Here is a 19,486-nt window from a genome sequence, read left to right as displayed (position 1 = left end):
ATCAATGAATACTTCTTCCATTTGTCTACGAAGTTGAAAGCATCTACCTCATGGTTAAAATGATCAATTTTACAAATTTTACACTCAGTACGGAAGAATATGTTGATATCTCAAAACATTCCAAATTATGTGCTTTATTGAGACTTTATTGAGAGAGGGCTATGTTGAGAATCGCCTTAAGAGAACACATTCGAAAGGAGGAGATCAGAAGAAGAACAGGAGCGGAAGACGCAATGGAAAGATCACCAAACTGAGATGGACCTGGGTGGGACATGTGGCACGGCAGGATAACAACCGATAGACTAGCAGAATTGTAGATTGGAGACCAAGAGAACATAAAGGAGGTGTAGGAAGACCATCAAAGCGCTGGTTGGATGATATCAAAGCAAGGGTCGGACGAGGTTGGCACCAGTTGGCTCAAGATCGTATCAATTGGAGATTTCAAGGGAAGGCCTATGTCCAGGAGTGGATGCAAACAGGCTTTCGAAGAAGATTGAGACGCCAAAATGATAAATTTAAATAGAAGAAATATTTTCCCATGTTTTTAATTCCATTTAGTTTTCGAAGCTTTGCATGCTCTACCGCCCTTTGTATCTTGTATTGTGATAGGTAATCGAACGCTGTGTTTTGTGAATGAGAAAATCAGATATCACTCACGCATTGGTCATCGGCGTCGAAGAAATCCAGGAATAAATCAAGATACCTACAGTGTGAGTAGCGGTTATATTCAATTGAAAAACCTTGAAAAAACCCGGTACAATATTATATATTGAAATATTTCAATGTTCTTCATTCCCAAGAATTTAATTTTTTTGCACGATTACAAGATTTTTCATCGGAAGTGGAAAGTTCTGTGCTATGATCGGAGCAGGTGATGTTCTCTGGTGTTTGGGGGGTTTGTTTTATGATGCAGCACATATTCCCAGCGGCAAATCCTCTGCCTTAAAAGTAGAGCTGCAGCTAAAACATTGAAGAACTCCAGTGCGAAATCCCTAAACAAAATGTTTTTTCACCGATTTGAACGAAGCAAATAGCAATCGATTTTCATTTTAAAATTCTACTCATATGAATAATTATCACGACACATGTCCGTGTTACCCATGACATTACCCGCTGGTGCCCGGAGGCATGTGCCGCTTAGTGATCGTGGACTGTGACATGCCGCCGGGGACATGTGCCGTGTTGCAGTAAACGTGTTCAGATAAATCAATGGATTTTTATTTCATTGTGAAGAAGAAGGTATGTCATTAACGATGGAAAACAATATCAGCGAAATGTCAACCATGACTATAGTTGCAGCACAATATCCTTTTCATGAAATTTTTCATGACCAATTAGCAAACGTGCGTCTGTATGTCCTCGATAACTTGAACTTCATCTTTAAGATCTTGCATCGATTGTCGAGCATAGGCATAGATCTTATCTTTCACGTATATCCAAAGAAAAAATTATGAAGTTATTAAATCAGAAGAATGTCCCTATTTGATTGATCTTATTGGCTGAATATTTCCCCTCGTATTCCCCGTTCCACTTCGAGGGCGTTTTTGGTAACACTCATTCGCTGCATCTATCACTTCTTAATTACTTTCTAATAATACGCATAGACCAGTGTGGTCCATAGGGGTATTATTGAAATGAATTTTTATGTAGTTTTAGTTCGTTGTGTGACTGATGTTTTTAATGATTTCGATTATGATGTTCGGCAAAATTCTATGGCTTATGAAAAAAAAAAGGATGAATATTTCGCAATCAAATCTATTCCACAATTTACTTTACAGAATTGATATAAAGGGTTCTGAAGAAAATGATTTCGCATCCTGAAAATGTTTATTCCACTGAAGAAAAAAATGAGATTAAACAACAAATTTTGCATTACATTTTCTGATTTTAGCAATGTTATTACTGGTTTGAGAAATCATGTAGAATACGCATATGACCTTGAGGCTCTCTAATTTAGTACGTCAAATTAGCAGCTACGTAGCCAGATCGAAAAATCAATCAAGTATTTTATACAAAATAGAAATATTTCACCATTTCCTGCCATCAGTCGGGACAGTTTTAATAATAGGTTACCTATATCTTTGAATATTGATTCTGATCTAATAGGCCATCGCGGTGAATCACCCTGTATATCATTATCATTTAGCCTTCTGCTTCCACTGCAGGACATAAATTTGGCTTCACAATAATGAAGAAATGAAATTCAATTCGGCAACGTAGCTTCTAATTTGACGTATCAAATTGAATGTCATTCAAGGATCTCAAGGTCATGCCTCGTTCTGCCCTAGTTTGTCTTATCTTCAGACAGAACATTTCCGAATTCATCTCAAACATTTTCGCGCTCTTACAATCTTATGCAATGATCAGTTCATCATCGTTGATAATGTTTCTTGATAGTATATTACAGGTCGAGAATAAAGAATAATCAAATTATTACACCGTAGGGCGTAGAATGACATAGTATCATTTTTGATGTGATAGCAAAAGCTACTCACGTCACAAATTTTCTGAAAGAATCGACATCTGAGTCCCATACATACGCAAAAATATTAATTTCAACTTAAGGATTTGAAAAGTGTGCGCCTATGGTTAATGACCGTTTTGGAATTATCTCTGGCCAAGCGTTTTTATAGACTAGTTCAAGTGACTTTGGATATACTATACCAGTTTCACTATTGCCAGTCGAGAATGGGCTTCACAACGACCCAATATTGCTTCAGTTTGTTGAAGCGTGGATAGTTCGATTTTCAGTTTTGCTTGTCAAATATAGCTTCGATAGCTTTGAAAAATGACAGGTTTCAAATTGAAACCTCTATATGTTGCATGCCGTCTGTCAACAATACACAAAATATTCGTCAAGGGAGAAGGACAAAAGGAATATACGTTATATTATATATTATATGATAATTTTTGCAATTGAAGTATGTATAACTTCGAAACTAAAATATTTCCCATGATTATTTTCATTGCAGATGAATAGTTGAGTATTACTTAATAGCTTCTCTAGACTAGACCACATCACTATAATTTATTAATTATGTAAGAAATTTCTGAGAAATGAAATCAATTTATCGATATGAATATTTATATGAAAAATCCCATAACTAACCGCAAAATTAAATTCAATGAACGACAATATTTCATTATCTTGGAGGAAAAAATAGCCTCATTTACTAAGGTAATATCGATAGGTTGAGACATGCCAGACTCACCCTAACTCACAAAGGCTATCTAAATCGATTACATCAATCTCTTTATTTCACGCACGATCCCAAACCATCTGAGAGCAAATTCCTCTAGTGAGTACGAGTACATCCAGGATTTATGTACACCTAAACACATAAATATAGCCCCTATTATCAGATTCTATGAACTAAGGGTATCCATCAACTCAGCATGCCATATATCCGAATCTTCGCAATCTCTCAAAGTCCAATTCGTGAGCTTCTGCATTCTCAAAATATTATAAAAAAATTCCGCAACATTGGAAGAACCGAGCCTCTGCTTTATACCCTACACCAATTTGGCAGCTGAAATTTATTGTTAGTTAGAGCCTTCCTAAACCCACTTCAGTTTGAGGAGTTATGTATCCACGTGGAATTAGTTATTCTCGCTCAGTTGAATCTTCCAGCCTTCCATATGTTATACCACCTCCCTTATTTCTCACTGCTTGGGGAATTCGTTATAGAGTATGAGGTTTCTGGATGGTGATGCTGAATTGACCTAGATTTCAGATATTTCACCTAATCGTTATGAGATGAGATCTCCAAGGACGTGAAAAATTACGGCGCTAGTTACTCTCATGTTGTTATTCTCGAAACTCAATAAAAACTGTAACGATGTAGGTTCTTTTATATCGGGTGTCCCAAGGTGAGTGGCCTATTAGATTATTATGGAAACTATTGATGGTAAAGATTTCAAATTTTGTGGATAGATCTTTGGTCATGTAAGGTACATTTTTAAAATAATTTCACATTTCCAGTGTTGCGGGATGTACTACAATTTGGCAACAACTTTGTTATTTTGAATGGGACATTCGGTATTTCTATTTTTTTTATGATACTCCAAAAAATAATAAATCTATTTTGCAAGTCGTTAGATATTATTGATCTGATATGTGTCACTGCTTTTGAATTATGGTTGTCAATAATACAGGACGGATCAAAAAAAATCATCATTTGCCAAGTTACAAAATTGTAAAAAAGTCTATTTTTTCAAATTAGACACCTAGTATATTTTTCAATTTTTGGAATCAGTGCAACACACTCTACAATTTTTCTATTCACGTCCTTATATCTATCTCAACTGGATTCCGAGTTATATGCGTTTATTAGATTTCACATTGATTCAATAAGTGTTAATATCTTTTGTATTGTTATGTTCTCTTTGTGGTTCATAGATCGATATATCAATGAATCAGTTCAATCCATAAATGTCAAAATAAACAATTATTGCCTAACAGGTGTTTTGTTCCGGGGTTTTTCTATAAATAATGGCTCAAGTAAGATATACACATATAACGCATATAACTCGGAATCCAGTTGAGATAGGTATAGGGACATGAATAGAAAAATTGTAGAGTGTGTTGTACTGATTCCAAAAATTGAAAAATATACTAGTTGTCTAATTTGAAAAAAAGGACTTTTTTACAATTTTGTAACTTGGCAAATGATGATTTTTTTTGGTCCGTCCTGTATTATTGACAACCATAATTCAGAAGCAGTGACACAGATCAGATCAATATCTAACGACATGCAAAATTTCCGACTTAAATCTCAAATATTGAGCGAACTAGAGTCATTTTCGTAATACGGCAATTTGATCTAAAATTTCGAAAAATAATTAATAACTCAAAAACCGTTAAAGATAGGGATGGAAAAGTAAGAGTGAATAGAATTAATATTTTATGGAGTATCATAAAAAAAATATCAATACCGGATGTCCCATTTGAAATAACAAAGTTGTTGCCAAATTGTCGTACATCCGGCAACACTGGAAATGTGAAATTATTTTAAAAATGTACCTTACATGGCCAAATATCTATCCACAAAATTTGAAATCTTTACCATCAATAGTTTCCATAATAATCTAATAGGCCACTCACCTTGGGACACCCGATATATGGGGAGAACTGATGCTTTGTGCTTATTCATCGGCGATGGGAAATATTTTGAAGTAGTTTCTAGCAGCAAGTAGTTTCTAAGCAGGGTGCTTTGAAAGGAATTTCAAATTGTTGAAAATTATGCGAATTATGGAATTTTAATATTCAAGAAATATAAGGAGCCTTTTGCACATACACACATCGCCAAAGTTCTTGGACCCTCTTATATATATCGAAATGAGCACTATTAATATAAGTCAAGAAGTGTGTTAAAATGCCATTTAATTAGTTCATGTAACCAATACAATGGCCGAATTTAATTTCAACTGAACAAGAAAAAAAATTATATACAATGACTTCCAGAAACTGAAATAAAGAATTTGGATGGAAATAATAAGTGAGTTAATGGTATCCATGAGGATATTATTCCATTTTTCTTGAGCCACAAGTGAGAGTTCCTGGAGGGTTCTAGGAGGATTAATTCTGTTTGTAACAAATACCTACTTGTGCACAATAGGATTTATTTCTGGCGAACTTGCTGGCCACGAAAAACCTAATATTTCAAATTACAACAAACATATTACATTTAAATTTCGCGTGCGTATTTTAGTTGGTTCTGATCGAATGTAAGTAATAAATTGAACAAATTATGGGTTGTAATGAACTGTAATGAAGGGTTTTAGTTTTACACTATTGACACGTCTAATTCATGAAAGATCTCTTGTAGTGGTATATATTGTTTAACAACAAATCCTCAGGCTAGGATAATCCACTCTACTGACTCTGTAAACTTCGTTGTTCTCAGATATCCAATCAGAACCATTTATGTCAGCTTCAAGCATTGGTACTATGTGTGAACCACAAACTTCGACCCTGTTGAAAAAAAAGCTTGAATTTTATTGAACGACATGAAGTGAGGAGAATTTCATTAGAACAAATTTTGAAGTTTGTTATTCATGTGAAATCCTAGTGTCATGATCATTTGCAATGCGTTTTTTGAATATGGAGTCATCACATCTTCAATCGTAGTAATTCGGCCTTTAAGGTAGATTTACACGTGCAAAGTAGCTGAAGCAAGTTACTAAATCAAGTGAAGAAAATTAGGTAGATACATGTATCGTTTAAATCGCTTCATTTATCACTTGAGCGAGTGCTGCATTCGGTAGACCGTTTAGTCAAGTGAAAAGAAATAATGTCTATATACGTTGGCGTACAACTTTGCATCCGCCGTTTCTTAACTTTCTTGTAAAAACTGGTTATACATTTACGAATCAAATTATTGTCCATCACTGGCCACTACTTTCTTCCATCTTTCGGGAAGCGTACGAATCTCGCGTTGAAAAAACTGGACAGCTTTTGAAGCTATTCACGAATTGATCCAATTTTTTACTTCTTCCTAATACCGGAAGAGCTGGTCAGCCAGGCCATGTGCCATTGAATTGAAACAAGTGATAATCCGAGAGAGCAACCTCTGAAAAATACGGCGGGTGGGATCGGACTTCCCATTTCAACGTATTGGGTCGAGTCTATTGTTGTATTGCGGCCGTTAGTCTTTCAATGCTCGGTTCAAACGCATTAATTGCGTTTTAACAACTCATAATTATTATTATTATTTGAACTGGGGTCGTTTTGCTTCGGTGAGCCTTCCGGGAACTGCGACCATGCAGATCTTTTGTTCACTACCCTACTCATTCATAGAAACCCAGGGAGGTCGTCAACGACGTTAATAAAATTGACAACCTCCCTAGGGGCCTTGGCCATTACCTCTCTGGTATCCAGGACCGGCTTGCCCATGTGAATGGTTCTTAGGCCAGCCAGCTCTGGACACTTGCATATCAAGTGTTCAGAAGTTTCTACTTCCGATCCACAGAGCCTGCAAATCTCGTCTGCTGACTTACCCATACGGTACAAATGATGTTTGTACCGACAGTGCCCCGTCAGCAGTCCCACCATCACCCGAAGCTCCGCTCGTGACAGCTTCAGGAGTTTTCTGGTGTAAGTAGGTGAAATCTTCACGAAAACAACTCATAATACACTACGCCCAGCTGGCTTCACCAAATTCTGAGCCTGACCTTGGAACTGTGAATATTCGGATTGTCCATCGACATGGAAGCATGGCCGGGGTATTGTCATGATTTTCTTCTCTTGGGATTATCGTAATAAACCCATACTTTCCAGTTACAATGCGAAACAAAAATCCCTTTCGTCTTTGCCTTTAAAGCAGCTGTTCAACATCTCTAGGCAACAACTCGTACGGCAACCAATTTCCTAATTTCTTAGTCATTCCCATGCTTTCAGGCGTTTTGAAATGGCTTGTCACGTCACTCTCAATGATGATAGTTCTTGTTGCGTTTGACACGAGTCTTAATCAAGTAATGCCTCCAATTCTGCATCTTCTCGCTTCCTTGATTAAGCTACTTTACATGTGTAAATTCGTCTTTAGGTTCAGTAGTTCGATTTAGTCGAATGAGCAGTCCTTTTCAGATTTTCATCAGACCAAATCGATATTTCTAGATCGACTGTTGAGTTACCTTAAGTAACACCGCACTATCTCTTTTGAGTACAATTATTTATATTTATGCACATCCTAAAACTTACGTTTGTGTTGGAAGTGAGTAGAGCCCTTCATGTAATTCCTTCGACGTATCCGAGAAACCTTCCAGCTGAGGTCTTGTTCCTGATTCTGTCACCATAGGAGTCAGCGTCACTCCTGGACAAAGAGTCATAACTTTGACGCCGGTTTGGCAAAAATAAAAGTCACTCCCCATCGACCTTGAGAAACCGATGACAAAGTGCTTTGAACCGGTATATACAGGACATGCGTGGAAGGGTCGGTGGCCAAGGATGGAAGAAAGGTTAATAATTCTACCACCGTTTCTGTTTCTCCTCATGTAATGAAATCCTAGAAGGGTGCCACGAATGAGACCTGTCTGTAAAAAAATAAAAGAATCGTGACAAATATATGACGGAAAACGGTGCTTGGAAGTTCTTACGATGTTGATGTCAACTGTTTTCTGCCATAAAGCATCCTCTAAAATTCCTGCGTTATTAATAAGAATATCGATCTGTTTGAATTCGCAGAGTGCAGCGTTGAATAAACCTGTGGAATATATTGCTTTTTTCAAAATGGTTTAATCGTAGATCTAATGCAATTACACCTATTTATTGAGTATTATGGCACGTCGACGTTTTAGCTATATCATACTCCATTGTACTGAATAATTATTGACCAAATACCCATAATAAACGGTAAACATAATTGCTCTGATGATTGTCAAATTATCATAATCTAAAAGTTTCTCGATATTTCATTGATATCTTTTAATTATAAAACCTTAAAATTCGGGTTTAGAAATATGTTATATCGTCTGAAAGAAAATTTCATCGTCTTTCAACACATCTTATGAAATGCAAGTCATTCCATTTGAAAAAACGAACTCTTTATCATTTTAGTATGTCTCGTTGAAGTCTATGATTTTGAACAAACCTTAATGATTAGGGACATAGTTCATTAGAGACAATGACAAAAATGTTAATACATCAAGAGGCTACGACAAACCGAAAAAAATAATAATATCTACAAGGGGGTTTTATGTGAATAAGTTGTTAGTTATTTTCGATATAAGTGACAACACCACATCTCTGAAAATATTTCAGATCGATAGAGCAGTGGTTCCTACCGAAGAAACCAAATTTTCTATAGAATTGTACCTTCAGGGTACAGGTTCTGGCCCACCCTGCATAGTAATTAGTCAACAGAATTGGGAAAGATCAGGCTTTTAGTCATGGTTTGTTCGCATCCCGTCATAAGTGACATTCAATTCGAAAAAAATAAAGCGTCGAGTGAAACTTTGAAGATACTATAGATCATGGACAAAAAGCCCAGATAGTTTTCAATTCCGCTGAAAATTCCTGCAGTAACAGCCTTCAGCATTTAATTATTCATTACTGGGCAGTAATATGAAGTTATTTAGAAGTTAAAATATCTGTACATTTAAAACACTGGCACAGAAAAACATCGCTCACCAGGCAAATCATCTGCTGCGCTAAAGCAGAAGTCAAAAATGCTGTACAGAATTGTTCATCAAGTATAAACAACCATCTCTAATCAATCATTTAATAGATGAGGATCTAACTCACACTCCATATCTTGCGCTTTCGAAACATCGCATTTAATAAAAGCAGCTCTATTATATCCAAACTGATCAATTATTTTACAGATTGCATCTTTTCCTTCCTGAACCTTGACATCACCAAGCATAACCTAAAACATTAAAAATGTTTATATTGGCTGAAAACAATTTTGTCGGCATTACCTTTCCACCATTCTTCAGAATAGCAAGAGCACAATAATATCCTATTCCTAAAGCTCCTCCAGTTATTACAGCAGTTTTTCCTGCAATGGCTGGACTACAGCAAGGACCGCAACATGGCTTTGGTGGGCATGGACATGGTGGAGGGCAACAAGGAGGTTTTGGTGGACAAGGGCAAGGAGGAGGTGGACAGCAAGGAGGCTTAGGTGGGCAAGGGCAAGGGGGAGGTGGACAGCAGGGAGGTTTAGGTGGGCAAGGGCAAGGAGGAGGCGGGCAGCAGGGAGGTTTATGTGGGCAAGGAGGAGGACAGCAGGGAGGTTTTGGAGGGCAAGGAGGGGGACAGCAAGGAGGTTTTGGTGGGCAAGGGCAGGGAGGAGGGCAGCAAGGAGGTTTTGGTGGGCAAGGGCAAGGGCATGGAGGAGGACAGCAGGGAGGTTTTGGCGGGCAAGGAGGTGGGCAACAAGGAGGTTTCGGTGGTGGACAAGGGCAAGGTGGCTTGCATGGATCTTTTTTCTTTCCGCCCTTTCCACACGAATATAGCCTTAAAATAATCATGATCAAAAAAAGAAAGTTTGAATTTTTTTCAATGCTCACCTTGATGAAGTTGCTTCTGAGAAGATATATTTGATGTGTGGAATGTAGTTACGTGGGAATTTAATGAATTTTGCCATGATTTTACGACTTTGAATTTTGACGATTTGATTTGATTGAATGACAAGTATGATTTATCCGGAAACCGTAATGTCATAGAACATTTCAGCCGTATTTCGTTATGGAATTGTTGTTTCGATAGCATTCATTAAGGATCGAATTGTTTTCATTACTCAGACTCTTTTTTCCTTTATTCTATCCCATAAAATTATATCAACATAAGTACCGCTAATTCATGTTATCACATGAAGAAAATATGATTATAGTTTATAACTTATTATCTACGATGTTTCTCTTGAATATTTTCGAGAAAGAATCCCACTGCAATGAAAAGAAATATGCCTTCGCTGTACCAAGCTTTCTCGGAACAAAAAATTATGAAACTGATATAAGATTGGTTTTTATATCACGTGTTCCTTTCATCTCTGATAACATCCATGAATTATAAAGATAAATATCAAAAAAAGGAGTGACAAAATAATAATGAAAAGAATATCTGTCTTTCATAATGAGATCTTTGCTTAGAAAGGATTTTGATGAAATTTTGGGACACTTCTTATCAGTGAACTTCCATTTCACACTCATAAGCATAGGAAATCCATATCATTCTGCTAGTAACAGTCAGAAAGTCAGAGAGCTAGTACAAACTCGTCTTCATGTAATTTCTTCACGAAATTTTGTATCAACCTCGTAACTAATTCAGTTTTTTTAATACAAATCTATCAAGGCAGAATTCAATTCAATTTCAACCTGTAGAGTGACCTGCCATGAAAGCATAGAATGATAATTGTAACACAATGGTTTTTATTAGTCTTTTGGTATAATCTTCCGAGACTTTTCTCGGAAAATTACACCCCAAATAGACAAATTTCAATGCGAGTTCTTTTGAAAACGCATTGAAATTGGTCCATTTGGGATGTGATTTACAAATTTCTCAGCTGGAACTTTTTTCCATCCACGTGAATTCTGTTCTTCTTGTATCGTCTTGGCATTTCTCTGACCCTTTCTGAAAATAAATGAAGGTCCGATGGAGATTCTCCAATAGATAATCGGTAGTTGAGAGGAAGACTCTTTTTTCATTGCAACTTTGTGGCTGAGTTTTTAGAAAACAAAATTGATCAACTTTATATAGGTACCTACAAACAAATTTCAGTGAGATATTATGGATATATTCTGCGAATCAACTATTCATAAAAAAAAAAAATTTGATCTCTCACTGATACGATTCTCAAAAACATAGCATTTGCGGAATCATGGTTATGGATTTGTTTTTTGTTTTTTTCTTGAAATTTACCAAGGAATCATTCTGCTAGAACCTTCTCTCACTGATATATCTTTTTGTTATATGGATACTTTCACTAGAAATACAATTCCAACGAACAAAATATAAAACGGCAATGATGTCATATAATTTTGATATAATAAGAAAACTCTCATTCTCGGTTGAACCTCCAATTTAGGAACACCATTCAAACTAGAATTATTTCAAACATAATCAAAATAAATTATTCATTCTAAACTCAGAATTCCGTATACAATCAAATAACAGTGATCCATTCAACAATTATAGGTTAATTTCCTCTAGAGGCTTGGAATCAAATTTTAGATATATCAAACCTATAATATATATGTCAAAGGGCGAATGAACTGTTCATCGAATAGAGAAGTATGCTAATTGATTGTATCCTCTGGGATCGTAAGGATAATTAACTTCCTGCGTTCCCAGTCGTGAAACCGATTCTAGTAATCGATTCATTTGATGGAAAATGATTGCACGTTGATTCAGTTTGATCTGGTGATACAATTTGAATAAATTAAGAGCACACTTCGTTCATGAGAGAGAACCAGCTTTCCTGAATTCGAATTTTCGATTATTATTTTAGGAAATTGATTATCCCTCAAAATATGATCAAAATAATAACAAATCAAAAACGGAATAAAATCTCAAAAAATCTCAGTTAATTAATTCATAATATCTATATCGTTGTTATGATCTAAAAAAGTGAGGAAACCTCTGAGTTGAATTCAGTAGTATATACCTATGCACTTTTTCAAATTTCTATTCATGCCAATTTATCAGGCCAATTGAAAAGTCCCTGGTCTACCATGGTAAAAACCATTTTTTTGGCAAAATTCGATTTTATTATTCAACATAGTTGCCTCTGACGTCGATACAGCGATTTTAGCGATGTTCTAACTTTTCGATAACATTGTTGTAGTACGATTTGTCTTCCGCTTCAAAATAGGCCTCAGTTTCGGCAATTACTTCTTCATTGGCGCTAAATTTATTTCTAGCGAGCATTCTTTTGAGGTCTGAGAACAGGAAAAAGTCGCTGGGGGCCAGATATGGCGAATACGGTGAATGCAGAAGCAATTCAAAGCCCAATTCATGCAATTTTGCCATTGTTTTCATTGTTTCTGACACGGCGCATCGTCTTGATGAAACAGCACTTTTTTTCTCCAAATGGTACCGTTTTTTAAAGATTTCATCCTTTAAACGATCCAGTAACGCTATATAATAATCACTGTTGATGGTCTGGCCCTTTTGGTGGCAATCAATGAGTATTATACCTTGCGCATCCCAGAATACTGATGCCATAACCTTGCCAGTTGACTGTTGTGTTTTTCCTCGCTTTTGATTAGGTTCATCGTGTGCAGTACACTCAGCTGACTGTCGATTGGACTCCGGAGTGAAATGATGGAGCCATGTGTCATCGATTATCACATATTGACGCAAAAATTCAGGTTTATTACACTTAAACAGCTTCAAACACTGCTCAGAATCATTAACACGTTGTTGCTTTTGATCGATTGTGAGCTCGCGCGGCACCCATTTTGGAAACAAATTTCTCATGTACAAATATTTGTGAATGATATGATGTGCACGTTCAGATGATATCTTCATAATATATCACGATCAACTTCACTTTACGGTAATTCAAAACTTTTTTGTGAACTTTTATGATTTTTAGTCGGTGACAGCCTCTTTTGGGCGTCCACTGCGTTCGCCGTCTTCGGTGCTCATTTCACCACTTTTAAACTGAGCATACCAATCAATGATGGTTGATTTTCCTGGTGCAGACCCCGGAAACTCTACATCAAGCCAAGATTTTGCTTCAACTGTATTTTTCCCTTCAAAAAGCAATATTTTATCAGCACACGAAATTCTTTTTTTTCCAATTTTTTCAAATAACAAAAGTAGCTACACTTACAACAAAATATCTCACAAACTAATGGTCAGACTGCTGCAAAATTTTGACACGTATCGTTTGAAGGTTGGTACTAACCAAAAATCATATGGATTTAATACTAGCACCGCCATCTGTGCATCAGACCAGAGACTTTTCAATTGGCCTAATATACTGAATAATAAATTGTATTTCAAACTATAAAATTGTTTGTTTCTTATTGAAACGCAAAACTTATCGAACAACCTAGTAATAAATATATTTTTTTTGTAGTTTATTCACTATTCCATACAGCATTATCTCATACAAATTACTTCAGCGAACTTCGCAGTCACAGTCATCACAGGGATTTTTTCTCTTTCTGCAAGGTTTTGGTGGGCATGGTTTTTTACTACATGTTATAGGACATGGTTTTCTCACTGATAAGTCATCTCCTAATCCTTTACATCTTCCGTCATCCTGTCCTGTCGAACAAGGAATGTCTTTTTTGAGTGAGTCGTCTTTGGGACGCTTCCTGCAGATGCCACCACATTCTTCTCTACAAGTCTTCTTTGATTTGTTTCTTTGACCCAAGACCCTGAAAATAGAAGATATCTGCTAAAATTTATAACTTCAAAACTATTACAAATACACTTCACGATGGTTTAGGTATTATTCATTATTTCCATGCAGAAATGCAGAATGAGTCGAAACGTGAAGACTAAAATGACAAATATAAAAATTTCTCCGGAGTGGTGAAAAATTAAATTTTGGAATCCGTATGAAAATTCGCGAATATATAAAAGCTGAGAATTCGAGGATAAAGATTGTGTTTGTCGAAACCTTATTATTTTGTTTTAATGAATTTTCTGGTTGAGTTGTTCTGTTTGTATTTTGTGGTTTCGCCTGTTTTTCTGTGATGGCTAATGACCTGAGCAGTCCAAACCATCACAGAAGAACAGGGAGAACCGAAAAATAGAAACAGAACAACTTAAATATAAATGAAATCAAAGGAGTATATATAAAACCATGAAATGTATAAATGAAATCGAGCCAAATATCATTTAAAAAAATGACGTGAATAGAATATAAATAAATATAATGTTCTTGAAGAAGACCTTTAGATGACGAAAAATTTGTAGTAGTTTATGACTTTCAGAAAACCCAAAAAGTTACAGACTACTTCACATAGTTATAGATTTCGATTTTTCCTTATTTAAAGTTCTTCAATAACTCTAAAAGAATTCATTTTAGGTATAGGGTTTGTTTTAGTAACCCCCACTCTCCTTTTTATATATCATCATAGAGTTTTTACCCAAGGTATGGCAAATTGCTAAAATTGTCACCAAATAAACTATTTCATGATGCAATAATATACTGGTAGTGCCATTTGAAATAAGGAAGTAGTAGTCTGTTTCAGGTATAATCGGAAGTTATAGAGATCTGAAAACATTTTTAGGGGAGAAAGATCATTGTTTCAAACCCCAATATGCAATTTTTCAGTAGAAACTTATTATTGGTTTTCCATAAACCTCTAATAGAGCGTCGCGGTAAATCACCCTGTATACATTGCTTGAAATCCTCCTTTTGATTTCTCCTCAAAGGCATATTTCCAAACATGATATTGCTTTGATGATTCACTGATCTATTGACGAGTCTGTGACAAAGCGAATGATATATAATACAGTCCATTCAGGAATTATTGACATCGAAGTAGGCCATGAACGTCTAGTCGCGGCTTTATTTCTGGTTACAAAAATATCACTAGAATTTGCTATGGTTCATCATAGAAATAACCAGTTTAAATTATTTTCATAATTTTTGTATCCGAAAGATCCTGAATTTTCGAAATTACGATTATTACGAAGGGACGCATACAGTCATGATTCCATAAATTGAAATTCAGATTATATAACGTAAAAATATAGTGAAATGCTATATCATTTCAAGGAAATCCAATGAAGAGATATCTATTCATTTAAGAGTCGCCCATGAAAGATCCCATTGAAGATCATTAAAATATGCATATTCCTTTTCACCAAAGGCTCTTCAAAAATTGTTGCATTACTGATGGACACTGGATACCAACCTGCTTGCAAAATTCTTATCAAATAACTCTTATGGATCATTTTAACTGTGGTGTCTCAACTGGTGAAGAAAACAGAAAAAACTGGTTGATAAATTTAAATAGTGTAGCTTAGTGAATGGAAGAGCCATATCATAATAAGACAGAAATAAAATTCAAAGAATCCATTTAGTATATGAAAAATTTTGACATCACAGTTGTACTGTAACTTTCAAAATTGGAACCAATTTATCAGCCGATGTGTAAATTACTTTCTAAAGTCACTATTTATTGAAACTGTTCATAACATGAATGATTGATTAAACTTGTTTGAGAAATATGGGTACTATTTGTACTCAAGTTTTCTGTTTTTTATTGAAATGCTTTTATACTAGTTTCTGTTAAATAACATAAATTATTTTGCCCATAACAGCTTTAACTCACTCACTAAAAGCATTTTTGCATGAAATCATTTTTAATTTGTGGATTTCAAAATTTTATTGCATTCTATTATTATCTTCAAGTGGGTAAGAGGTGAAGAAATTCTTGGAAGTTACTCTTCTGAATATATTTTTTGATTAAATACTCAGTAAAAATTCTATAATTGGAATTTATTAGATTTTTGGATAACTCATTGAAGAACAAAAAACAGATATAACAATGCTTAATTTCAATATAGAATATAAATAAACTATAGATGCAATGCCAAGACTTTGTTTAGCAATCCAATTATAAAATAATTCTCTCTTCATTGATTTATATACTCCTCATAATCACCACTGTCAAAACAAAACATCCAGGTAAAAATCTAAATATCCAGCATTCAAAATAGTGCTCCTTCTACTTTTACCCTTGAATATACTTGAAAAACATTCTGTTTTCTTTCTAGAGTCCACTGTTGAATAATGTTGGCATTTTCAAATAACCAAGTTTCGGTAATTCTTTACTTTAACGCCCCCTCGTATTTTTCAGTTTTTTGTTATTTTTCATTGAAAATGTGCATTTTACAATGATTCTTGATGTTAATCAATAAGAATTTTCCTTTTATTAACTGTTTGAACTTGTCACCAATTAAGTTTATGTAATGTTGTCTTTGATTGATTAAAATCCAGATGCTTTTTGGTCAAATTTCATCCAGGCTGATATATTGGTTGCTTTTGGCTCGGCTTCTGGTAACAATAAAATCATTCAATGATTCTTTGAAGGTGAAATCGTATTGCACAGGTTTTCTTCCACTAATAATCCAGGTTGTAATGACTTGCCTTTTTCTTTTTTCAAACAGTACTGTGAGAAATACTCAAATAAACTAATCAATGTGTGTTTGAAATTGATACAACTTTTAAGTTTCAAAATTTCTTCGATCAAAACCATTAACACAAACAAACTGAAATCTAACCTCCTGTCAATGACATTTCCAATGCCAACCCGAAATCTGCAATTCGAAATGTTACTGAATGAGCCAGTACCAACTTAATTTCGATTTTCCAATGTCAATAATTCCTGAATGGACTGTAGTTTACCCTTCAAAATAATGCTTTTATTCCACCTCAGTTCAATTTATTCAGGAGCGGAGTTATGTAGGTATGTCTATTCGATATGATACATGTGGGGTAGGAATAAGCTCTTTTCATAGCGATTGAAGATTCGATTCCGAAAAGGTTGAATACATTTTCTTTTTGTATCTCTTGTATTAATCAAAAACCTTTCGAATTTTAAATATTATTCGTCATAGGAGGAAATAATAAACCACTGTGTAAAATTTGCAATTTTATAAATGGTTTCTTTCCCTACTAATTCATTTATTTTGGAATTTGATAATTTACCAGGTTTTTCAGTAAGTTTTGCGGTTCAATAAGAAATACAAAATTTATGGTCAGAATTTGGAAGGGGTGCAAATTTTTCTTCTACAGCTGCCATCACCTCATATCTCACGAAAAACGTTTTCCACTAATGTTTTTTTTTAGGTTTGGAAACAGACGGAAGTTGCTAGGGGCCAAATCTGGTGAAGACGGTGGATGCTCTAACAATTCTAACTTTAATTTATGGATTTCAAAGTATTGTGACACTGTGCATTGTCCTGATGAAACTAATAGCAATTGTCGAACCGAAAAGCTTATTGAACAACCCCAGTATATTAAAATCATATTGATCTAGATAGATAGATATCTAGATTGATACTAGACGTCCAAGTGAAGAACTTCCTTTTAGAAATGACCCACCTAATTATTCCCTTTTTATTGCATAATCAACAATCAGAACAGTCCTCTCGCCCCGGTTTGCAAGGAACTCCCTGTATAGGAGGGGGAGGTATTGGATCTGGACTAGCGGGATGTCTCCTTTTGCACTGCTTTCTCTTCTTCTGCTCGCAAGGATCTCCCTTGCGCGGTTTCTTGTACGGGTCACAAGGATCCGGTTGTTCGCAAGGGATGCAAGGCTGAGGACAACAAGGACAAGCGCAAGGATCGTTGCTATCTCGAGTGAACTTACTCGAGACAAATCTGAATCTGTAACAATAGGACAAATAGTGCAACTTTCATACAATGGTTCATTATTGCCTTTCATCTCACGGAATATTTCAACTCTTTCGGAAAATTATCTCGAATGAATGAAACTTGAAAGTTATGAACTCGAATTAAATATCCAATATCAGAGACCGAGCTTTGTGCTTATACAGGGAGTCCCGAAAGTATTGTACCAAATTGAAACAGTAGATTCAGTTAAAAAAATTAATAACACTTTCCTAATATTTATCTACTCAAATATCGTTCGTTGCTGAGATGCAGAGTGTGGAATATGAAAAATCAAAAGAAATTCTTATTCATAACTTCAACAGTTTCCAAAATTTTCAAGCTGCAAGAAAGCAGCTCTGGTGGGAAAACAGCATTATCTTGAAACCGGTCAATTTTTCCGGATTCAAAAAAGGATATATTTTTTACTGAAAATTGAATGGAAAATGCGAAAAATATATAATTTTTTTGACTTCACCAGTGACGTAAAAATTAGAAGAACAAACGGACCATGATATCCTTCTTGTACGCAACTGGTGACAACCGAAAATGTGATTTTTTTACTAATAAAGCACCTTTTGGTACCAAATTCAAAAATTTTGTATCATTGCAGCCTCGAGAAAGGATGAATAGTGTCCGAAACGTTGGCAAAGTTGTAAAATGATTCATCAATATACATTTCAAATTATTCCAAATTACTTAATCATATGTATATCCCATATTTATCCATTTATGTGGTCTCCACGGACTCAAGATCCATGGGAAAACAAAATCTTCATTTTTCTTCATATTGAAGAATTTTTTCGCAATGTTTCGTTTTTTTTTTTTTTGAGACAACATTTCTGTGAAAAGTTTCCCGTTTTTCCAAAGAACATGGTTTTGGATAGAGAATCATTTCTCGAAAATAAACCATTTGTTTCGATGTCGATTTTAATTGATTGCTTCGGACAAATGAAACTTCGTCAACCAAATGTGATCTCCTAAGCCAAACATTTTAGGTAGTGAAGCATAGTACATTATTCAAACAAAAAAGTTGGGGTCATATTTCTATGTAAATTTATTGAATTTTCACTTTTAAATTCGTGTTATCATTCTTAAATTCAAATGTTTAATATTCTTGAATTCAATGATAATAACCACCAATCAGTTTAAAGAATTTAATTATAGTTTGAAAACCTGTTGGGGATGGACATCTCTACCTATCCTTTTCAGAATAAAATTAAAAAATGAAACTGAAATTTTATTTTCGATCTTGAATGAATTTCTATCAAGTGAGGACCGAGTCAATCCTTTATAAATAATTGCTAGTGTTGAAATTGGTGTTACATACCTTTCAATACATAAGAAATTTCACTTACCCTCTCATCAAATTAGCTCTTTGTCTATTTTTTGCTAACAATTTCATTGAGGTCTGCAGCAGTTGTAGAAATGCCATGATGGAATAGTGAATTTATTTTTCAATTTTAAATTTTGATATAATTATGATTTGTCATTTCTAAAAGATCTTTCAAAAAGAAATACTGAAATAAAGAGAATAATATTGACTTTTTGAAACATCTTTCTCTGGTTGAAACGTATGATTTATGTGCATTTTTGTTTCTCTCTGTGATTTTCAAGTTTCGAATCGAAAACGGCCTCGGTAATGTAGCACAATTTTAAAATAACCCAAACTTGTTAGAATG

The 19,486-nt window shown here is 34.9% G+C and overlaps 3 protein-coding genes across 8 annotated transcripts in view; 1 reads left to right on the top strand and 2 right to left on the bottom strand.

Annotated features, from left to right (window-relative positions):
- The window catches only part of LOC123677445 (potassium/sodium hyperpolarization-activated cyclic nucleotide-gated channel 2), a 194,291-nt gene that overhangs the window by 127,544 nt on the left and 47,261 nt on the right, over positions 1-19,486 (top strand). The window lies entirely within an intron of this gene.
- LOC123677479 (alcohol dehydrogenase 1-like) lies at positions 5,749-10,170 on the bottom strand. Its single transcript, XM_045614021.1, has 6 exons — positions 10,009-10,170; positions 9,418-9,955; positions 9,242-9,365; positions 8,095-8,201; positions 7,700-8,031; positions 5,749-5,974 (listed from the first exon to the last, which is right to left on the bottom strand). The coding sequence occupies exons 1-6, from the start codon at positions 10,083-10,085 to the stop codon at positions 5,842-5,844; spliced, it is 1,311 nt and encodes a 436-aa protein (XP_045469977.1). The 5' UTR covers positions 10,086-10,170; the 3' UTR covers positions 5,749-5,841.
- LOC123677494 lies at positions 13,567-19,326 on the bottom strand. Of its 2 annotated transcripts, XR_006747109.1 has the most exons (3): positions 19,163-19,326; positions 17,517-17,801; positions 13,744-13,830 (listed from the first exon to the last, which is right to left on the bottom strand). XR_006747109.1 is itself a non-coding variant. In XM_045614046.1 (2 exons), the coding sequence occupies exons 1-2, from the start codon at positions 19,237-19,239 to the stop codon at positions 13,569-13,571; spliced, it is 339 nt and encodes a 112-aa protein (XP_045470002.1). In that variant the 5' UTR covers positions 19,240-19,326; the 3' UTR covers positions 13,567-13,568. The 2 variants fall into 2 exon arrangements, 1 of the variants encoding a protein (XP_045470002.1); XM_045614046.1 differs by lacking the exon at positions 17,517-17,801 and having other exon boundaries at positions 13,567-13,830.

This window comes from Harmonia axyridis, chromosome 1 (assembly GCF_914767665.1).
Source record: "Harmonia axyridis chromosome 1, icHarAxyr1.1, whole genome shotgun sequence".
NCBI classification, from domain to species: Eukaryota; Metazoa; Arthropoda; class Insecta; order Coleoptera; family Coccinellidae; genus Harmonia; species Harmonia axyridis.
The sequence above is the reverse complement of the archived record's forward strand: the minus strand, read 5'-3'. Positions and strand labels throughout refer to the sequence as shown.

Bases quoted from the DNA above. Each gene is read 5' to 3' on its own strand.
- LOC123677479 (XM_045614021.1), bottom strand. From the start codon at position 10,085: ATGGCAAAATTCATTAAATTCCCACGTAACTACATTCCACACATCAAA. The intron at 9,366-9,417 runs GTAATGCCGACA...TTAATGTTTTAG, and splicing joins TTCTGAAGAATGGTGGAAAG to GTTATGCTTGGTGATGTCAA. The intron at 8,032-8,094 runs GTAAGAACTTCC...ATTTTTTTACAG, and splicing joins AAACAGTTGACATCAACATC to ACAGGTCTCATTCGTGGCAC.
- LOC123677494 (XM_045614046.1), bottom strand. From the start codon at position 19,239: ATGGCATTTCTACAACTGCTGCAGACCTCAATGAAATTGTTAGCAAAA. The intron at 13,831-19,162 runs GTAAGTGAAATT...TTCTATTTTCAG, and splicing joins AGAGCTAATTTGATGAGAGG to GGTCTTGGGTCAAAGAAACA.